At 42.4% G+C, this 20,618-nt stretch overlaps 2 protein-coding genes across 3 annotated transcripts in view; one reads left to right on the top strand and one right to left on the bottom strand.

Annotated features, from left to right (window-relative positions):
- The window catches only part of LOC134033460 (uncharacterized protein C4orf54-like), a 37,272-nt gene extending 26,206 nt beyond the window's left edge, over positions 1–11,066 (bottom strand). Inside the window, exons 1-2 of one of the 2 annotated variants that reach the window (XR_009932125.1) lie at positions 6,147–11,066; positions 1,844–3,639 (exon numbers count right to left, since the gene is read on the bottom strand). Coding sequence is in view for 1 of the 2 variants with exons in the window: in XM_062477633.1 (XP_062333617.1) it covers positions 6,168–10,871 (4,704 nt within the window). In the remaining variant the exon portion in view is untranslated. Of the gene's footprint in view, positions 1–1,419; positions 3,640–6,146 lie in introns of those variants that run through there. The other variant, XM_062477633.1, reaches the window with a different exon arrangement.
- A 5,074-nt stretch (positions 11,067–16,140) lies between these two features.
- Positions 16,141–20,397, top strand: LOC134033465 (leucine-rich repeat LGI family member 2-like). Its single transcript, XM_062477641.1, has 8 exons — positions 16,141–16,502; positions 16,690–16,761; positions 16,851–16,922; positions 17,144–17,215; positions 17,394–17,465; positions 17,896–18,065; positions 18,526–18,690; positions 18,840–20,397. Exons 1-8 carry the CDS (start codon positions 16,327–16,329, stop codon positions 19,673–19,675), a joined length of 1,635 nt encoding a protein of 544 aa, XP_062333625.1. The 5' UTR covers positions 16,141–16,326; the 3' UTR covers positions 19,676–20,397.
- The last annotated feature ends 221 nt before the right edge of the window (positions 20,398–20,618 follow it).

Below are 20,618 nucleotides of genomic sequence, written 5' to 3' on the forward strand. Positions count from 1 at the left end.
ACCTGCAGATGGTAATGTGTGTAATTTGACACGAGATGGGGATATGCCAGACAGGGTTTCCCCTTTGGCAGCACAGTTTCCCAAAGTTTCATAACATTAGTAGATACTGACCAGGTTGAAGTCATGTTGCAATGCATTCATTGCCTGTACAGTAAAAAAACATACACTTACCCACTGAACAAACTGTTAGCGCTACTGTCTGTCATATATTATTATTATTATAAGTCAAATTTCAGGATTAGAGCATAGGATTTAGACCCATATTGTCATGTACAGATTTCAGGGCATGGACACAAGTTTAACCTTTGACCTACCTCCTCACACATTATCATATTAAGACAGTGACAATTCAATATAGCTTGCATTTTTATTTCTTCTAAACACCTGTAAAGGCTTTCCAATTTACAAAGTGTTCATTTCAGTCCAGTCTACTGTCAATATCTCATCTGTAAACGTGCAAATATTGCACTGGTTCTTCTAACAAGGCATCTCTTCATTGTCAACCAGACCTCTTACACCTTTTGAGTCAGCCACACTTAAGTCCACTGAACACATATTTTACCCATTGTGTGTAAAATGTGACACTGTGATCAATTTGGCCACTAGTTCACCTACATTCTCTTTCTTTATCTTCTTTTCACGTATCTGTCTTCAACCTTTCATTGCCTTCCAAAAACAAGCATTAACAGAGTAGTCTCCTCAAAGCAATTGGGTTTGTTGGATGTTGTCAAATTTGGACTTGGCCAATAAAAGCAATTTCCTTCAAAAAAGGGGTCGGACATAAGGGTACAGTACACCAATCAGAGCTATGCTAAGATGTTAAATTATACATCAACAATAAATTGGTTATCCTATACATAACGTACACTCTCTGTAATCATAAACATTTACTGCTACATACAGAATATTGCTGTTGTCCAGTTATTGTTTGTGTTATTATTTGTGAGACGTTCATTGCCAAAGTTAACAGAGAACAACATAGAGCACAACATGTTTCTGAGAGTATTATGTTACTTTCATTGCATTGTTACGTTGGTCACTTTTAACCATAGCATTCAACTTCAGATTTAAAAGCACGAGTTAACATGGTATCCATGAAGTATGCACAAAATTGGAGTTTAAAGCTTTGACATTCAAAATAAAAGCTATACAATCAAATCAGTGGCTATAAACGGTGTATTCATGCCTCAGACATGGTTTCAATGTGGCCTGCCAACTGTTAACCTATGTACCCAAGAGAATGTACATGCCCTCAAGATAGAAATTCTCTGTTGCATACATATCAATATTTCAACCATTCCATTAAATGCTAAACATCAGACAAGAAATATATGAAAAACATGAACACAGTAAGAAGCTATGATTTACAATATGTGGGGTTTATATTTATATTGTATGATAACCGGCTGGTATCATAGGGCGGATAGAATAACAATGGTTATTCTGTCTTTTTATTTATTTTACAAAGAAAAGTAAGTAAGAATTGTTTCTGATTGTGTCTGCTGTGCTTGTTTTCTGTAACTTGGTATTCTGTAACTCTGACCATTTTAATTAATATAAGATGGACATACAAGTCCTCAGCTTGGTAATTATCATTTGATTGATACAACTTGGTGACTATCAGGTACAGTGGGCCAAAGTGCTGCTTGTTTTAATGAATCCCATAAAAAAACATGTACAAAATAGTCAACAACTGCCCCTAAAATTATAGTATAATCATTTGACAGTAAGTACTTAGTAGTTTGTGAGAGTTGCATTTGTTCATCTTGAATCATTCAGAATTTCATTAATAATTGAACTGACCAATCATGAATAATATTATTAGTTATTATCACTGGCTTACTTTCATATAAAAGAGAGAGTAACCAAGATCATCTATGGCCCAGTTGAACACAAACTGTACAAACACTGTACCAACCCACATTATCTGCATTATCGTAAGGCACTGAGAATATAGTTGTTACAAGGACATAAATACATTGAACGTTTCAGGTACGTAGACTGACCAGCAGCTCCAGCTCCTGCATGCTACATTTGGTTAAAGAAGAAATAACAGCAAACGACAGCATTTGTCATGACCACATGGAACTCAGAGAGCACCAGGGGTCCAGATGTTACTATGCAACATTGTTAAAATCAAAAGGAAACACAGTTTTAGACATGTGGGTCTTTGTAGGCCTTGATTGACTATGTCAATATATATATTTTTTTAATCCTAAAAATGGGAGAAGGAAAGGGAGGAAAAAATAAAACAACACTTGTTACTGAGATTGTCAATATATTATTGCACGTATAATTTACACTAAAATTGGACCATTTACAATGAAACAGCAAATCTCCATGTTGCCTGTAATCACATTTGCTGGCTGCTTTGCAAAGTCTGAACACACACATACACACAGACTTGTAAGCCACTTAAATATGCACCAATCTCCTACTCCTTTACACGATAAGTGTAAAGATCATTCTAAAACTCATAGAGGAGGTTGTCCCCTAAAAAGCTTTGCTTAGCTGAGTCCCTGAGCCCATCTCTGCTTGGGAAACCTTAGCCCCAAGTACAGTATAGGACCGACCTATCGCCCCCTGTACAAACCACTAGGCATGTGGAGAGTGCCAGGGCACGGCCTCGGTTATTCTGAGACACACACTTGGTGAGTCTCTGTTCTCGTCTTATTTCTCCAATCGTCACATTTGCTCTGGCATACAAGAAGGATGTCGCATATACACATCCACATATATATATACACACATATACTGTATATATATATATATATATACAATCAGTCATACAGAAATTGGGCTAGCATGAACAGTGTTGTGATTTAAGAATCATGGAGCTGAGCTATATCAGATGAAGGACCAATAGTCTTTTAAAAGTAATGGAAAAGGGTAGAATTATTTAGAGATGAAGATATGACTTCTAGATGGCTCCAAGGATGATGAAAAGTGTGTGGTTCAGTTTCAGATTGATGATTGAAATACCTCTTCTGAATTTACTTGGATCAGATGAAATGGATCCCACGGCCACAGATTAAGATGCATGAGGGAGTGAGAGAGAGATAGAGAGAGGTAGGTAGAGAGACGAAGAGAGAAATTGAGAAATAGGGAGGGTTGGAAGGGAAAGGGAGAGACGTTTTCATAATGATATCGTAGGAACTATTCATTTTTATTGACTGATATCACTAAATAGAACACTAATAGCATTCACTTGCTGAGGAAATATGTACATCAGGTAATAGAGCAGATTGTCAAAGGGACCATTTTACTAATTTAAAGTACTTCAATCAAACTCAAAACATGTTGCGCTCAAACATATTTAGGGAGTAAACAATAACTTTGCAATACTATTTCCTTTTGAATAACAATATTGCAGTTACAACACTGCTTTTTAAAGAGGAAGCCAGTACTCTACATTGGGCTCCATCAAAGCTGTGCCAAGTCACTATTGCAGAAAGGCCGCGGCCTGAAGGCATAGCTTTACAGAACAGAAACTTGTCGCAAAGACTAAAGGCAAAAGAGCTATACAGTTGAAAGTGACGAGCAGTGATGTGTGAAGAGTTTCAAGCGCAATTTAGGGGAGGGAGGAAAAAGGCAATATTGGAAATGGGTTTAGGGCAGGACAGGCTCCTCAGAAGACTCCTGAGAAAGAAAAGAGAAGAACAGTGAGGCAACATGTGCATGATGCAAAGTGTGCAAAGCAGGTCACACAGCTAAAGAGAAAAGGCTTGGCATGCATTAGTTATGCATGCAAGGCTGGTATGCCGAAAGGTCCAAGTTGCAAAAGTTAGAAAGAAACCAAAAATGTGTGTATGTCAATAAAGTATGTGACTCGAGGTCCTAACTGTCCTTTGAGATAGTCCTGGTCAGCTCCAGTCACTGTCTAATGAGTCTAACCAGTGTGCTGCCAGTAAAATGAAACTCCTGGCTTAAAGTCCATCACATCAATTGAGTTTTAATAGTTTAATAGTTTAATAGTTTAATAGAAACATGTTACTTATACTACCTCTTAGCTAAGGATTGCTTGTAAAACGGATAACCATATCGCAGGGCTGCCCTGATTAAAGGGTCTGAAATGACATCTATGCTTTTTATTTCCTGTTTGCCGACATGCATCTTTGAGGAACTCACAGACAAGCATTGAAAACATATCAGACTGAGGAATCCGTTTTTTATAAGTCAGGCGATTAACGTGAGGCGGGTTATAACCAGAGCAAACCCATGCTTCATTCTGAGGCCGCACCATCAGAGCACGGTTGTTTGTTTACGTAAGAGTTGAGGTCAAAGGTGATCTCCGCCTCCGCTCCTCCTCCATTTGAGAAAAAGGGAGGGAGGGGAGGGAGGAGGAGGGGACTATAAAAAGTTGACCCCACCGCAGCCTCACTTCCAAAGCTCCCGGCAGCTAGCTCTGAACCTGATCCCTCGGAGCAGCTGTCCTCTCCCTGCATCAGCACAACAAATACTTTACATTGCCTGACCTTTCCCTCTCCGTCGCTATCCCAGCCATGCCTGCCCCCCTCTCCGCTCTCCCTCAGCACCTTATCTCACCACCAGTGAGCCCTCGACACATTTTCCCCCAGCCCCCCCCCCCCCACCCCCACCCAGCCCCCTTCATGCCACCGGCACAGCACCTCCGTCCCGGATCACCCCCACTCCCAGGACCCCCTCTGCCGCCACTCCAGCTGACATGTATCCCTCACGCATTTGGATCAAAACGCTGACACATTAGCTGAGAATGGGTGGCCCCAAACTGTCAGTGTTGGTGTGCGAGACCGTGTGTGGGTTTTTGAAAAAATAATGGTGAAGGTTTGCTTTTACCTGGAGGGGGGAAGTTTAGACGTGTCGCACAACAAAAGTTATTACAGTTAACTGGTTAACAGGTTAACTATTGTTACAACATTGTAATGTGTTTATAATGTGCTGCTGAGCATACAGTACATGTATGATGTGCTAGATCTTTCTATTTAATGTGTATCTGATTCAGAATAGATGATTATGGGATTATGACTATATATTGATTATAATTATGATGACTACAGGGGAACATATACTTTTAAAGAGCTAGTTGGAACCAAAGGTTAATTCTATAATATGCCACTAAAAAGAAAGAAGAGAATACTGTATTCTTCTCTGTGGGTTTAAACCAAAACATCCCGAGCTTTGAGTGGAGTAAAGAGCAGCAAATTAAGACTGGACTGTCTTGTGAACTATGATAGTTCAGGTCACCTTTATGTCAAACCCCAAGAATACACTGTGTAAACACAGGCTTGTGTAGCGTCATACAAATAACCCGCCGGTGTGTAATGCAGAGAAGAAGGAACACAACTGTATGTCTCGCCACAGACAGATCAGGGCTGATAACCCTACCTCCCGATTGAGCAAGGGCCAGCCAGAGGACCTACCACCCTGGTCGAGTTACCCCTGGGGGTGTCAAGAAACTGGGCAGTGTCTATTAACGCTGCGCCGCCACCAATGGCTGCTGCATTAGCACCATTTACTCCAGTACAACGCAAACATGGTGGCCAACATGTTGTAGCATACCAGATCATCTGCAGTGAAATGACATGCCTCCTCTAACATGAAGGCTGGCGCTTGTCCAGGCCCAAGAACTCTAACATGGACAGCCTCTCTCTGTTACCGTTGCAAACGTGTGAATGCCTGGAGAAATTCATCACGCTGGAATGATTGCTGCACATTCTGTGAACAAACAACTTCTTCCTGAATGAAACATACAAATTTGAGTGTTTGCCCGTGCAAGAAGATACTGTACACTGCCGTTTTGGTTTGGTGTCTACCCACCCATACTGTGGTCTTAATGTGCTGTAAGTTAGTGTTAACACTGGATACAATCACGTGCACTTGGATGGATTGTCATCTAAGAGGTTAAATGTAATTTACAAAAGAGGCCTTCTCCTAAGACTGGCCTATTCACTTTATCCTGACCATGTGATTTGACATGGTCAAGATGTCTAGGTCACGTCATAGGCTAATAGCAGTCAGGTTACGTTGGGTTTATTTTGGGGCAGTCAAGTGATAAAAGCATTTCAAGACACTCCATGTTAGTGTTTTGTAATAAACAGTATACAGTGGTGCTTTTTATAAAAACTGATATATGAGCCCATGAGATCATATAATCCAAAAGCACTTACGTGTGTGCTACTTCCTCTGTGTTATCGATGCTCCACCACGAAGCTCATGGTGGTGCCATCGAAAGAGGGTGGGGCGATGATCCGGGGCCCCTGCTGCGTTGTGATGCTGATGACGGGCTTTCCGTCTGAGGTGGCAGCAACGCCCCTGGCGGTGACGTGTCCCCGGCTCACGGGCAGCACCGGGTGCTGAACGCTACCTCCAGTGGCGCTGTAGTACGGGCTCTCCGCCCCAGTCATGTTAGCCTCCTTCCCAGCATGCGGACCTGTGTGCTTTCCCTGGGGCTTCTTACTTGCGTTGTCATCCTCCATCCTGGACAGTCCTTGGGCTGACACTGTCTGGGTGGGGAAGGCGGGTGAGGGGATGAAGCTCGGGTAGATCATGTAGGTGGGCGCGAACGCCCCTGGGCTGAGTGCCAAGGGGGAGATAGACATGGGCACAGGGGTGACAGGGGTCATGGGGTTGATGGGCGGCTGGTGGGCTGGCATGGGCACTTCCACAAACTGTCCAGTCTCAGGGTCGAAGAGGCGTTTAGTGGCAGGCTGGACCGGGGTGTCCACTAGGTAGCACTGACCAGTGGTGGGGTCCAGGAGCATCTTCCTCTGGATCTGCTGGTAGGAGTCCACGCCCGAGGGGGTGGGGGAAAGGGTAGGGATGGGGGGGGAGAAGCAGAACACGTGCGGCTGGGGGGGCTGCAAGGACACTGGCACAGAGTTGTGGTAGATAGTGGCCGGTTGGGGGTCAGGGGAATGCGTCTCCATGACAATAGGGGTATGCCTTAGGGGTAGAGCCGAAGGCTCGCATCTCTTTGTGTCATCGATAGTGGTTTGAATGATTGTGGTGGGGTTGCCAGTTAGCTTACGGTCTTGGCTTGGAAACTTGATTTCACCTACATAGCCTTTCACAGGTATAGTCAGATAGTTTTCAGATTCCGGGTTGCCAGGTTTGGAAGACTGTTGTTGAGCACTGATGTCTGTAGGGCTGTTTTTGAGCCTAACCCTGTCCACTGGGGCTCTTCTTGTGGGGGATATTTTGAATGACAGTGGGACTTTTGAGGTATTACAGCTGATGCTTTTCATAGGGATAGAGGGGGTTTGGGACTGAATGCCACTTTGAAGTGAGTTGTTATGAGTAGAACTTGTGCTGACTGGTGTCTGATTATTATTCCATAAATGGAACACGCTTTTGTTACTAAAGGTTTTACTCTGTTGTGACTGAATTTTAAAAGTATCCTCATTATATGGGACATGTATAATTTTCACAGTTTCTTTATCCTCTCGTGCTTTGCGTGTTTCTGTCATGTTCACAAATGTTTGAGGTTCAAAATGTGTCAGTCTTTCATTACATGATGCTCCACCTGGCTCCTCTTCTAAGTCGGCTTTCACCGGCCCACCTTGCTCTTCCCGGGCAATGAGTGACAGAACGTGGCTGTCGGTGATGGGTCGAGGAGCCTGTGTTTTACGTTTCCACTCATTTCTGTCAAACACATAAAGCTGTTCCATAGTTTTTACAGCAGCTTTCAGTTTCTCTAGCGCCGCTTGTTTGGGGATTTTTGTTTCAGGTTTCCTTTCTCCAGTATCAGCCGATTTCTCCTGCCTCGTTTTTGCCGTTTTTGTTTCAATATTGAACTGAATTTCGGATTGATCGGGGTTAGCCTGTTTGGAAAAGACAGGTGCAACTCGGCCCGTTATTCGAAAAGGGGATGAGGTTTCGTGTTTGGCATTTTCCGGGGGAACTTTTGGAGATGATCGGTCAGCATCGTTTTGTTTGCGTAACGGCGTATCGGACAACTGGGCTTGTTGTTTCAAATTGCTATTATTCACAGACTGGCACTTTATCACGATTGGAAATGGAGATGCGGTCTTATTTGTTTCCTTCTTTGAACCTTCATTATTCTCTCGAATTTCTGCTGATACAGGAGGGTTAACTTGGGGCCTTTGTTCGCAGCTATCCAATGAAATAGACGGATATGAACTTTTAACCAATTTGCGCACATCTCTCACCTGATAAATGGGAGTTTGGAACTTAACCTTGTTGTCTCTAACATCCCTGACTGTGAAGTGTGGTATCTTATCCGACACAGCCAGCACATGACACTTGGAGTTACCTGCTGTCTTCATTGGGTTTACAGTGGTATAACCTATCTTAGGAGTCAACAAGTTTGCAATGTTTAGAGGGCAAAGTTTGTTTTCTTTTACGCTTCTCAGGCATATTTTTATCTCAGGTACCTTTTTTGCGTTTCCATATCCCCCCATACCTAAATGTCTCTCCCCGCCCACTTTAAGACTCAGGGGCGCATTTATCCCAGGTGAATGTTGAGACAGCTGTTCTCGCGCTTCCTGATCTTTAGGAAGAAGCTGAGAACTTGGAACGAACAAGTGAGATAATTTTGTTAGCTTGCTACTTACAGCTCCAGTGTCCAGTTTATTCCCCCCTGTGTTATTTTGTGTTGAGGGTGTGTCACCCAAAACTCCATCGACTTCAGGCTCCTTTTGAGGCTCCTGCTCTCCATCCTTCCAGGATTTGAATGCACTGTTTTGACTACGGCTAAGCGGTCCTCTCGAACTGTCAATTGGGTCCTTTTTTATGTCAACAGCTAGCTCAGTTGTCGGCCGTGCGCCTTCTAAAGATTCGGTCTCCGTGTCGCTACTTCGTTCTTCTGAGGTGTCACAAGAACCGGGCCTGCTCTCTTCCACCTCTAGCTCATCCAGAGAATTAGGGGTGAATCCCGAGCTTGTTTCTGAGGACTGTCTTGGTAAGCCTCTCCTCAAGCCTCTCTCTCTCATGTCTTGATCCTTGCACTGAAAGCATGGGGAGTGAGAGGGATATGTGTCTCGTATTTCCCCCCGCTCCATTTTCCGCTCTTGTTCAAACTGCATCTTTTTGGATATTACATTTTTCAAAAGGCTTGAGGCGAAAATTGCCTTCTTGTGTGTGTCTTCCATGCTGTCCACAGCGTCACTGTGTTCGTAGCTAGCTTCACACCCTTGCCTGCCTGGCGCGATGCCCGTAACCTCATCCTTGGAACGTGATCGTTTCGCATTTTCGGAACATTTTGGAAGCCTTCCTCGTTCAGGTAACCCTGTTTCAACATTACAACGAAAATTCAGTGTTTCTGTCAGTGTAATAACCTCTCCCTGTCCCGGTTGACCTTTCATTTGTATATTTTTTGTGGCTGAGGATTCTTGTTGTGAACTTGACATTTTCTTATTCAAAGCATACATTCTGGTTTGGGGCACTTTCTTGTTACATGTAGCCTTGCCATTCCTGTTTTTTAACTCGGCATGTTTACTAATTTCTAACTGGGCACTCTTATGTGCGAGAAGATTATTCTCTCTTCCATGTGACATGGTGCCATATTTTAGGTCGACATATGCCGACCACTTGTTCAAGCCAAGGCTGTATTCTGACATGGAAGACTCGCTTGAAGTGCTTAAATTAATGGCATCAAAATAGGGGCATGCCAAACTTCGGAAAGACTTGGCGGTTAAATTACGCACCTCCTTGTCTGCATCGTCGAGTTCACTGATTGAACTTGACGCACCGCTGGAATACTCATTAATATCTTTACCCCTTAATTTGGTAGCGAGGTGCTGGCGCCCTGGGGCGGGGATAAAGTACTGGGCTCTGTCGCATAATGTCTCCGCTCTGGCGTCAGTGCTTGTAAAAAAGAAATGACTCCCATCTCCCATATGTTTGGTATGATAGCAAATGTTTTCCTTCTCAATTATATTGTTAGAGTCGTTTATGGCTCGAGAAGAGGTCTTAATGGACAAGTGAATTTGGCCTGACGGATTTCCACTACCGTTTTGGTTTTTGAACGCGCTTTCATCTGAGCTGGCGCATTTGTCCGAGTCACAAAGATCACTCTCTTGCTCGGTGCTGACAACTGCACCTCCGGCGCGTTGGAGTACATTATTATTATGCGCCTTGCTACTTTTCACTTTTGTCTGACCCTTTCCCTCCACTATCAAAGTCCCCTCCGCTGTTTCGTCACTTTCAAAAGAGGCATAATCCACAAACGAGTACACAAGATTATCGTCCTCCAAATCCCAACAGGTTCCCCGTCCAAAGTCATAATCGACATCATGGTCGAGCTCCGTCAGTTGGATTTCATGAGTGGTTATGTAGTGGGACTCATCCTCCACTGTGTCAGGCTCACAGTGCTCTGCCTCGGAGAGCACCACGCTCGCCGCGTCGTCAGACTCACTTTTACTGTTTAAATACATGTCCGTATATTGTAATTCCTCACATTCACTGCCGACATTTTGTAGGTTGTCATCATGGAACTCGATTTTAGGTTGGAACTCTCTTGTGTTCCCATTTTGAAAGTCCACGTTGGGAACTCCTGTCAGAGACGTTTCCACTGGGGGCTCGTCCACAACGGTCCTGTCAGTCCAGTCGCCCTGTGAGTGCTCATGATAGTCCTTTGAACATATTTGATCAACATTATCATCAAGCACTCGAACTCCGGGACTCCTGTCTCCAGAAGTGTCACTGTTGCATTTGAACACAGCGAGCTGATTACCTTCGCCGGTAAAAGTCACTTTCACAGTTTTTGTGCCCTCTGATTTCATATCAAGCAGGTCATCCAAATCAACGTAATTGGATTCGAGGCTTTTTGTGTCAGGTTGGCACTTGTCCTTGTAATTATTGTCGACTGGGAGCAGCTTTCTGTTTAGTCCAGTGTCTTCTTGGTAAGTGAGAGTTTTCTCAACTGCTTCCATTTGTCTGTTTTCTTACCGTTAGATGGTCTTTGTTTGCGATGTTATCTAGACACGGGACGGAAAACTCTGCGCGCAGGAGAAGCTTGGGAAAGCGAGAGAGACAGCGCGCGCGGGGAGGGGAACGGGGGAGCAGTGGGGGTGAAGGTTGAGGGCGAGAGTCAATTTAGAGTCTCCAGGAATTCCCTTCTCTCTGATGTAATTATATGTCCTCGATAGATCTTCTATGGAGTGTTTGCTCTCACACGCTGCTATCTTGACAACAGTTGCTTGTGTTGTGTGACGCTTGTCTTATTTTGGATGACATTCCAGTGACATAGGCGGAGTCCGTGGTCAAAACTTTCCGCACAGTAAGTGTGAACACAGAACTGTGCATGTTTAAGAAGTGCACAATATATTCTATAGCGGTAAACGTGCAGGCAGGACGGTGTACATGACCTGTGGATGTCGAACCGTATGCTTGTAAAATGATAGCGCTTACACTGCCCTGCAAGTGTCAGTAAATGAAACAAAATGGCCAATTGATGATATAATGACTTGAGTGTTTTCAAGTAGTAGGCAACGAGCAAACTCTCCCTGCAATACATATTAAATCTTATTTTTTATGGGGTTTGTCACAAATATAAGGCAAATTGATTGTGTAAACGTAATAGTAGCCTACGTTACATGTAACTTGGCATTATGTCTATTTTAGGCTACTTGTCTGTTTGTGACTGATAGGCTAATTAAGTTATATGATGTGTTAATAATTACATGTGTTGTCCGTTCTCTGTGGACGGCTTTGGCAACATTGTTTGACCTGAACATTCATCACAATAACTGAATTTAATTGATTGTGGAGCTGCAGAACGAGATTTATTTTTAACAGCTGGACGACAGCAAGACCCCAACCGCTTTGCTACAGTAGACGCACAATTGCCAAGTGAATAAGACATACACGTCTCTTTGTATGCACGCATACATCCTGAATTGTGATTCTAGTGAGGAAAAGTCAGCTGAATAATATTAGACATGCTCCTATCCCCTAAGTCAACAATTAAGTGAAGTTGACAAGACAACAAAGATAGATTTCAGCACCTTTCTTGTAAGAACAGCTCCCCTTTCGTGTGGAAACGAACCAATTTTTGTTTTATCTCTAAAAAGCCGTTAAAGCAGATTTTGTGATTTGACATTATAGGCTATTGAACTCTATTTGCAGATTTATTACGTGAGCTTTTGGACTACATTGTTTATTTGTGTTAATTGCTGAAAATGTGCGTGTAGCCTAAAATAAATGTAGGCCTATGCAACCTAGGCTTGTAGGCTACGTGAAGAAAGTTACATGCGGATGCACTCCAGAACATTTCACAAATTTAAAGTCGCACTGGAAACACCATGATATAACACCCGCTACTCTTTGTATCACTAGTGGCACTACTTCGGCCAGTGTAAGACCGTTACTAGGCGCTGACATCACACAACAGCGAGGCCACGACAATCGAAAGTCAGGTGAAGGAGACGAGTTGGCAACAAATCATGCAGTCGCCTAAAGTGTGTGGTAGCTCTAAATACATTGGACCAAAAACATTTGTTGACAGCTGAATGTTATCAACGCTCCACCCACGATTGCGACAGCTGCAAACTCTTAATATAGTGAAATAGCCAGTGCCAGCTTGTGTTGTTCAGTGGGACACAAAGAACTCATAGGGTTGTCAGAAGTCATTGATTTAGAGGGAGGGTGCAGCCCAGTGAATGGAAATACCATTTATAGAAAACGTAAGACTAAATGCGTGTATACCACATTACTTATACTATCTTAATTTATTCTCTATTGTTTATTTTATTCCAGGTCAAACAGAACACACAGAAGGCCTCAGAATAAACGCAAAACACAGTCTCTTCAGGCCTAACTGTCAGCTTCCATCTATAGAAAAGATACAGTCACAATAGTTGTCTCCCATTTTGGGTATGATATAACATAACCTTTCAGATCTACACAAGTGTCAGAGAAAGTTGTCGCTTGCTGGGGCCCCACATGTATGAAATGTAGGAGGGAGGGGCCCGGGCAAACAGCTGCCATTTGTAAGAGTGCACACTTAAAGGGATTGTTCGCTTGAAAATCTAAAGTTTTCCCACCCCAGAAGCAGAACGACTGGTTACCTTGTCAAGGATTTTTGTTTCAGAGGACTATTTGCACACATAAAAAGGAAATTTCCCTCTTGAAAACCAAACAGAAAGTTGCGTTTCCTTTATCCCACCTGTCGCCACCAGATCTCTGTGTGATTTTCTGTCTGTTTTTGTTTCAGTTTATCTGTCTCTCACTCTTACACCGTCTCCCTCACGATACATTTGCACCATACAGGTTTAAATGACCTCCACAAAGATGATAAATTTAGGTGGCTATTTAAAATAGGGACCGCTCACGCAGGCATGCTGAGATCAGTTACTTACAGTGGCCACATTAAAACAGCAGGTGTTAAATCATGAGCACCATTAATCAAAGCCGTGGATCGTCTATGTGGAGACCTTTTTAAATGCCCCCCTTACTCCCCCTATAGGCTGGCTCCCCCTTCTCTTCTCTCTTTCCCTCTCTCTTTATCTTCCACTCCCTCTCTCTCACTCCATACAGTATCTCTCTCTCTCTTGCACACACTGCAGTACTCTGCATACTCAACAGTACATGGGCTGTACAGTCAAGGCAGATGTGAAGAAAAAAGACAGCAAGTTCAAAAGTTGTTGTTGACTTTTACTGAACATGTAAAATCCCTTAGGTAGTATAAAAATAAACATGCCTTATGAAACTGCAATTGCTAATGCACTAAAGCTAATGCAGGCGCTATTTCAGACTGGGCCTGTTTGCAGTTTATTACATACCATGTGAAAAACACCCTGCTAGGCTAAGCCAAACAGTTCTGAGAAATTTTAACTACGATTACAACTCAAAATGATGTACGAGTGTCCACTTTATCTCAACCATAACCCCACCATATATCCTATCTAACCTCACCACATCAAACTGTCAAGCTGGGGTTGCTCAGCGACACTCCAGAGAGCCTCAAGAGGCCTTGTTTCTGGTGATATAGCAAGGAACTGAGTGTTTGACCACCTGCCATGAAACATTAACCAGCAGTTAAAGGCCACCAGTGGACCTACAGGCATTTAGAGTCCCCCTCTATTGGGTCAACAGGTCAGCTCAGGGTTCATGCTTGTGCTGGTTCATTGGTTGTATGGGGGGTTAAGGGTTAATTCTATGCGTTTAGCTGATGTTAACAGCTCAAAGGAGAGAAAAAACGTGTAGAGGGACTGGTCCGTTTTATAACCTTGTATCTAGTTGTTTAGGGTGGCTCATTGGAATTGCAGTAGTTTCTGCTTTATTGTATGGAGTATTTGCTGCACTTGGGTTTTAAGTAGGCTATGGCAGAGTGAGACCCTGCAAACCCACTAGAGCAATATCATGTGAAACATGCTATGTATTCTACACGATGAGGAGGTCATTCGATACCGTTTACATGATGACAGGCGTAATGCTTCTGTGAGACAAATGTCTGAGCTTGTCTGGACCTGCTGGTGCAACACACGTGTGTCAATTATGTACAGAACCGTCAAAAAGGGAGTCTACAGTAGGTGATGTCCCGACGACGTTATACAGAACGTATATTACATCTGGCACGAATCGGAAATTGAGAGCGGATAGGCGACGTTTATCGCAGTATCATCCGGTTTCAGTATGCACGTGTCGCGAGTGATTCAGCGATGGACCGGCCTAAAAACAGCAATGCGAGATGCAGAGCTGTAGTAAATTATTTCAGCAATGTCAGACATGTGAGCTGGCTGCCTTTTGGTGGGGTGGTCAATTTCTGCCATGCTAATAGGCTACTAATAGGCTACTGTTTCCCATGGTCCACACCTACTTAGGATCTAGTTAGAACAAAAAATTTGATTGACCACCCACTGGCTTTCTTTCCGACATCAGGCTATGGTCGTCCGTTTCATCAATGACTTTAATTATAATGAATTGTTGCATGTTTATGCTTTAGCAAAGCATTAAAATGTGTTTGGATTCACGAACAGTAAGGATGGAGCAAATAAGTGAAGAAGAGCAGAATGTATTAGGCCTAATCTTACATTAATATTATTATTTTTTTAAACCCTAGGCCTATTATTAATTGTATTTTATTTATAACTATTGGAATAGGTGCTCCAGACTGCCGATTTGACCTATGCTCAGCGATGTAATAGCCTATGTAATAAATAAAGTGTGGAATTGGCTATGGCAAAGTGTGCCTGCGGCTAAAACCCTTTTTGATGTCATTGATTTGCCTCCCTCTTGTGGTCAATTTAAGAACTTAAATGATCAGCATTACAAAGCACTATCACCACTACGACAAAGGCTACAGCCTACACATGATAGAAACAACTTATTGACCTGTTATCCATTCCCCTGTTCAACATTAGTACATTCATCTATCAGCACAATTTCCATCACACTCCCGCTCTTATGATGGCTGATATACAGTTACAGTTAGTTCAAGATTAATGGTCGACATAACTATACTGCAATAGACCTGCAGTAAACCTTCAACCTGCAAAAGCTTGTAAGTGGAACAATGGTAGGGCTTGCTTTAGCAAGTTAAAATAACTAGATTTATGATGATAGTATGTAGGCCTACACTAAGACCTGCTGAGCCACACTTTAGCACAGATATTTACTGTAAAGCTAGCTATAAATGATTAATGCATGCACTTATTTTGTACTTTGTCGATTTAATGCCTAATACAATCACAAAGCCATTAAGATTGTCAATAGAGGGTGTTGGAACAAAAATGGAGGGCGTCGTCTTAAGCCAAGTAGCCTAATGCTCATCAACAACCAACGCAGCAAGTTTCGTTTTTTGCAATTGGTTGTTAACATTTGAGAGGTGTTTGTGAGTATCATGGATACTGATCTTGGGCAACACGTTCGGAGATCACCAGACATGGGCTGCATCAATTATTTATAATAAGATTCAGCCCATGCCTTACAGTTGCTTATCATTTGAATAATAGGTGCACTGGTTTGGTCCATGATCACTGGTTTGAATAATGTCAAATTATGCAGCCAATACAGTGCCCTTCATTGTGGTAAATGCTTGTGAAACTAAAGCAATGAGTTCCATCTGTAGCCGAATGATTTAGTTACTTGGCTCTGTCCATGGTGCTGAAATTGTACACATTTTTACAACCATTCATGACCATTTTGTGAAACGTAATAATTTTGATTTTGAATTGGTTGGTATAATAATAAAACCTTATTTCCACAACAGAAAATTAGTCTTGAGATAATCTGATCAAAAAAGTAGTCAAGGGTGATTGGACAACTGCAGCGGAAACTGCTTGTGTCAGGGTTTCTAGACTGTGCTGCATTTCATGTCACGGACCGGCGAGAGGGAGCGTGGATTAAATCGGTCTCAGTTATCTTTATAAATGGTAAATAATCGACATGTCAGCGCCTAAGCAATGGTTATTGGTCAGTTTGACGCTTATGTACATTGTTCGTGGGGTTCAATCGAAAAGGATTTTCAGATGCCCTTCAGGATGCTCCTGTTCCAAGGAATCCATTATGTGCGTCGGAACATCGCAAATCCCGCGGACTATTCCGAATGACATCAACTCTTTGTAAGTAGCCCATCTCCATGCAGAAATCGAAAACACATCTCTAAAGGTTTATGACCAATAAAGGCTAAGAATGCACGAAAGTTTTGTATTTCAAGGAGAGATATTGTGTCCTCGTTATGTCCTGTAAAATAGCCTGAGGGGTATATTGTACTTTGATGGAACTATGTATCACTTTCCTTTCAAATAGGAGCATAGTAAATGGATCGCTTGCTGAGGTCACAGAGGCCATGTTTTCACTCATGCCCTCTCTACAGTTGCTGTAAGTTAATTTCGTTTTTTTCACTGCTCGTCACTTCCACCACAAAACTATCACAGATTGTTTGTGTGTGTGTGTGTGTTTGTCTACAGACTTTTAAATTCAAACGCATTGACCACCATCAATGATGACGCATTTTCCGGATTACCCCACCTGGAGTATTTGTAAGTAATTTGTCCAAATAAATCTAATATGGCGAACGTTGAAAACTTCTTTACACTGCACATTTTCCTTGTAAGAATAGCCCTGACATTTTCAAGGCGGGGAAAAAAAACATGGGATTTATTGATGAGGTAGGAAAATTGCAATTCCAAAACTGCAACAGGTGCAGACTCATCTTTTATGCCAATGCCTCCTCCTGCCTAATTCTACTTCATATTTACAGGTTTATTGAAGGAAACAAGATAGAAACTATCACAAAAAATGCCCTCAGAGGACTTCGGGATGTGACACATTTGTAAGTGTGTTGAACTTGACATCATCTTATGTCTTACCTCCATCTCTCCCCACCCCATACATTCACACCTACAACCCTCCTGCCTCCATTCTGCCTCTGCCTCCATCTTACCTCCATCCTTTCTCCATGATGACGCCTCGTTTTTCTAACTCCCCACTGCGGTCCTTGTCTGTTGCAGGTCTCTGGCCAACAACAACATGAAGGTCCTGCCAAGGGATCTCTTCTATGACTTGGTCTCCCTGCTGGAGCTGTGAGTAAGCAAAAGAAGCCAATATTCAATCATGGATGATTGATGGCTTACATGGTGGACTTCTCCACCATCTTCCTAGATGTGATTGATTTGAACTCATGTCATGGCTGAAGCAAGTGGACACTTGATTTATCAGCAGGTCAAATCAAGTTTGGACTCATCCCATGTGAAATTCCTTGAGGTTTAAATCAACCTCATTAGGGCAGCAGATGTAAAAACAACCTTAATCTCAATATGTGATTTGAGGTTTTTCTAAATGACTTTTTTCTTAAATAATAATAAATACTAGTTTTGCACCCTACAAGGTAGACAGTAAAACACATTTTGAATGTGAAAAAGCCTTTTCTAAATACCTGAATTTATTTATTCATAATTCATGACACCCTCTGCTCTTGTAACCATTACTATTCCACTATGTACTGTATGACAGGGATCTGCGAGGAAATGCATTTCAGTGTAACTGTGAGAACAAGTGGCTGATGACGTGGCTGCAAAACACTAATGCCACAGTATCAGATGTCTATTGTGCAGGACCAAGTAATATGAAGGGCAAGAGACTGAACGACCTTCCCATCCCGCCTGGAGAGTGCATCTCCACAGGTAATTCAGCCCCTACATTTCACCCCTCAGTGGTAATTGACTGCAAAATAATGGAAAGTATACAGTTTTTTAAATTATCATACTCAATACTCCATTTTGACAAATGGTCAATTTCCAATGATTTGATTAGATTGCTATAGTAAAAAAGAGGCCTGACAAATAGGTCTTGTTTATTATTCATGGTATGTATTTATGGATCCTACCAATTATGTTTAATGAGAAGCTGTGTGATCAAGCAATAGGATTAAATGTTATTGATTTGTATTTACTTTGCTATTTACTTTCTTGGCTCAAAATGTAGGTCTAAAAGGGACCACTTGAATGGTGCTGATAATGAATGATTAATAACTTGGTTAGAGTTGCGTCTTCGGGGAGTCCCTGTACTACAGCAATTAAATTAACCATACTCTTAGTTACTCTTTTAATTTGCCCACTTTGTAATTTCTTTCATGACCTACAGACTTTGTCCGTCATCAGTCAATTCCCATCCAAGCTTTGTCGGCGGACATTTTCTCCCATAAGGAGGACATCTATGTGGCCCTGGCGGCCCCCAACTCCAACAGCTGTGTGGTGATGGAATGGGACCACATTGAAATGAACTTCAGACGCTTCGATAACATCACAGGTTTGACATTACCTCGTTATCATACATTTATGGGGGGATTTTTATCAATCATAGTAGTCATGCGCATCAATGGTGATACTATGTGTAGGTGTTTTGTTTGATTTTAATGATGATGAGTGATACCATGAATGATTTTAATGTTACTACAGGAAAGTCTGTTGTTGGATGCAAGTCGATTGTGATTGAAAACCACGCCTTGATCATCATGACCCAGCTTTTCGGTGGGTCCCACATCTACAAATTTGACGACCAGCAGAACAAGTTCACCAAGTTCCAAACCATTGAAGTCTTTAACATTTCCAAGCCTAATGACATTGAGGTCTTCCAGATCGCAGGCGAGTGGTACTTTGTGATTGTTGACAGCTCCAAAGCAGGCCTGTCCACGCTCTACAAGTGGACTGACGAACCGGATCGCAACGAAACCGGATTCTTTTCCTACCAGTTCCTTCACGAGTGGTTCAGAGACACCGACGCTGAGTTCATTGAAGTGGATGGGAAAGCCAATCTGATTCTGGCCAGCCGCTCACAGGCGCCTGTCATTTATATCTGGAACAAAAGCACCCTGAAGTTCATGCTTCATGGCGAGATCCCAAATGTAGATGATGTGGTGGCGGTCAAGGCCTTTCTGGTCGAAGATGACCTCTATCTGGCCATGACTTGCTACATAGGCGACTCCAAAATCCTCAAGTGGACGAGCAAGCAGTTCAGTGAGTTGCAGGCCCTGCCGTCCCGTGGGGCTATGATCCTCCAGCCGTTTTCTTTCAAGGAGAGACACTATCTGGCCCTGGGCAGTGACTACTCCTTCACACAGATCTATCTTTGGAGTGAGGACACCAAGACCTTCGTCAAGTTCAAGGACATCTATGTGCAGTCTCCACGTTCCTTCACCATTGTGTCCAATGACAGACGGAATTTTATTTTCTCCTCCAGCTTCAAAGGCAAATCTATGGTCTTTGAACATGTAATTGTTGACTTGAGCCTATGAAAACTAGCTAGGGCTGGCTGAGGGTAGTTGTAGATGACTAAGGAGCAGACCTCTGCCTTCACTACCTTGAATAAAAATGTTTGCTGGCTGTTCAGGAAGAAAGATTAATATACTGTACTTAAGATGAATGTTTTCTGTTTGCAATAGTAGTGTTATACTGTAATATCCCTGGCCTAGATAGAGACATATCTTAAATCTCTGCAATGGTGTAGGCTAACATCGCATATGTTTGCTGTGGCCATGGTAAAGTATTGTTAATGTTGTATCAAATGTAATCCATTTGATACAACTTTAGAATAATTGTTGGAAAATATATTTTACATGTAATTTGTATAGCTGGGATTACCTTAATATAGCATCAACAGAACAGTGCCTGTATAATCAAATTAGAGTGTCAATAATATAGCCTGAAATCCTATGCAAAATGAATGTTAATCCTTATAACAGAATGCTTTAATATTTCGCTACGAGATGTGTACTACATTAGTACAGTCAACCAGATATGGATATATTATGCGTGGAAAATATTAATAATGTTATGAACTTGCTGCCTTTAATATCTCATTTATCAATCCAGTGTGTGACAGCCGTAGGGTTAGGTCCCTGTATGGTCATTTGATAAGACATCAAAGTAGTGTTTTTGCCACATAAAAAAAAATCTTATTTATCTGCTAATACATGGTCAACATTTGAAATAAAGCAGAATGGCTGTCAGGAACATGCAGACCCTTTAAATGTTTTCTTGTTACATCTTGTAGGAACGGGTTGTGTGTGTTATTCTCCACAACATACAGTACTTTCACTTCGCACTTAACAGAGAACAATGTGCCCGTGTAGCAGAGATGGAAGTGTGCAGGATAGCAAAAAGTGTGCGCGCTATCAGCACTTACTTAGGCTACCGAGCAAGCTCTCTGGCATGCAAAAATAAGCCAAGGGACCGGCT

Source organism: Osmerus eperlanus, chromosome 14, assembly GCF_963692335.1.
Source record: "Osmerus eperlanus chromosome 14, fOsmEpe2.1, whole genome shotgun sequence".
In the NCBI taxonomy this organism is placed as follows: domain Eukaryota; kingdom Metazoa; phylum Chordata; class Actinopteri; order Osmeriformes; family Osmeridae; genus Osmerus; species Osmerus eperlanus.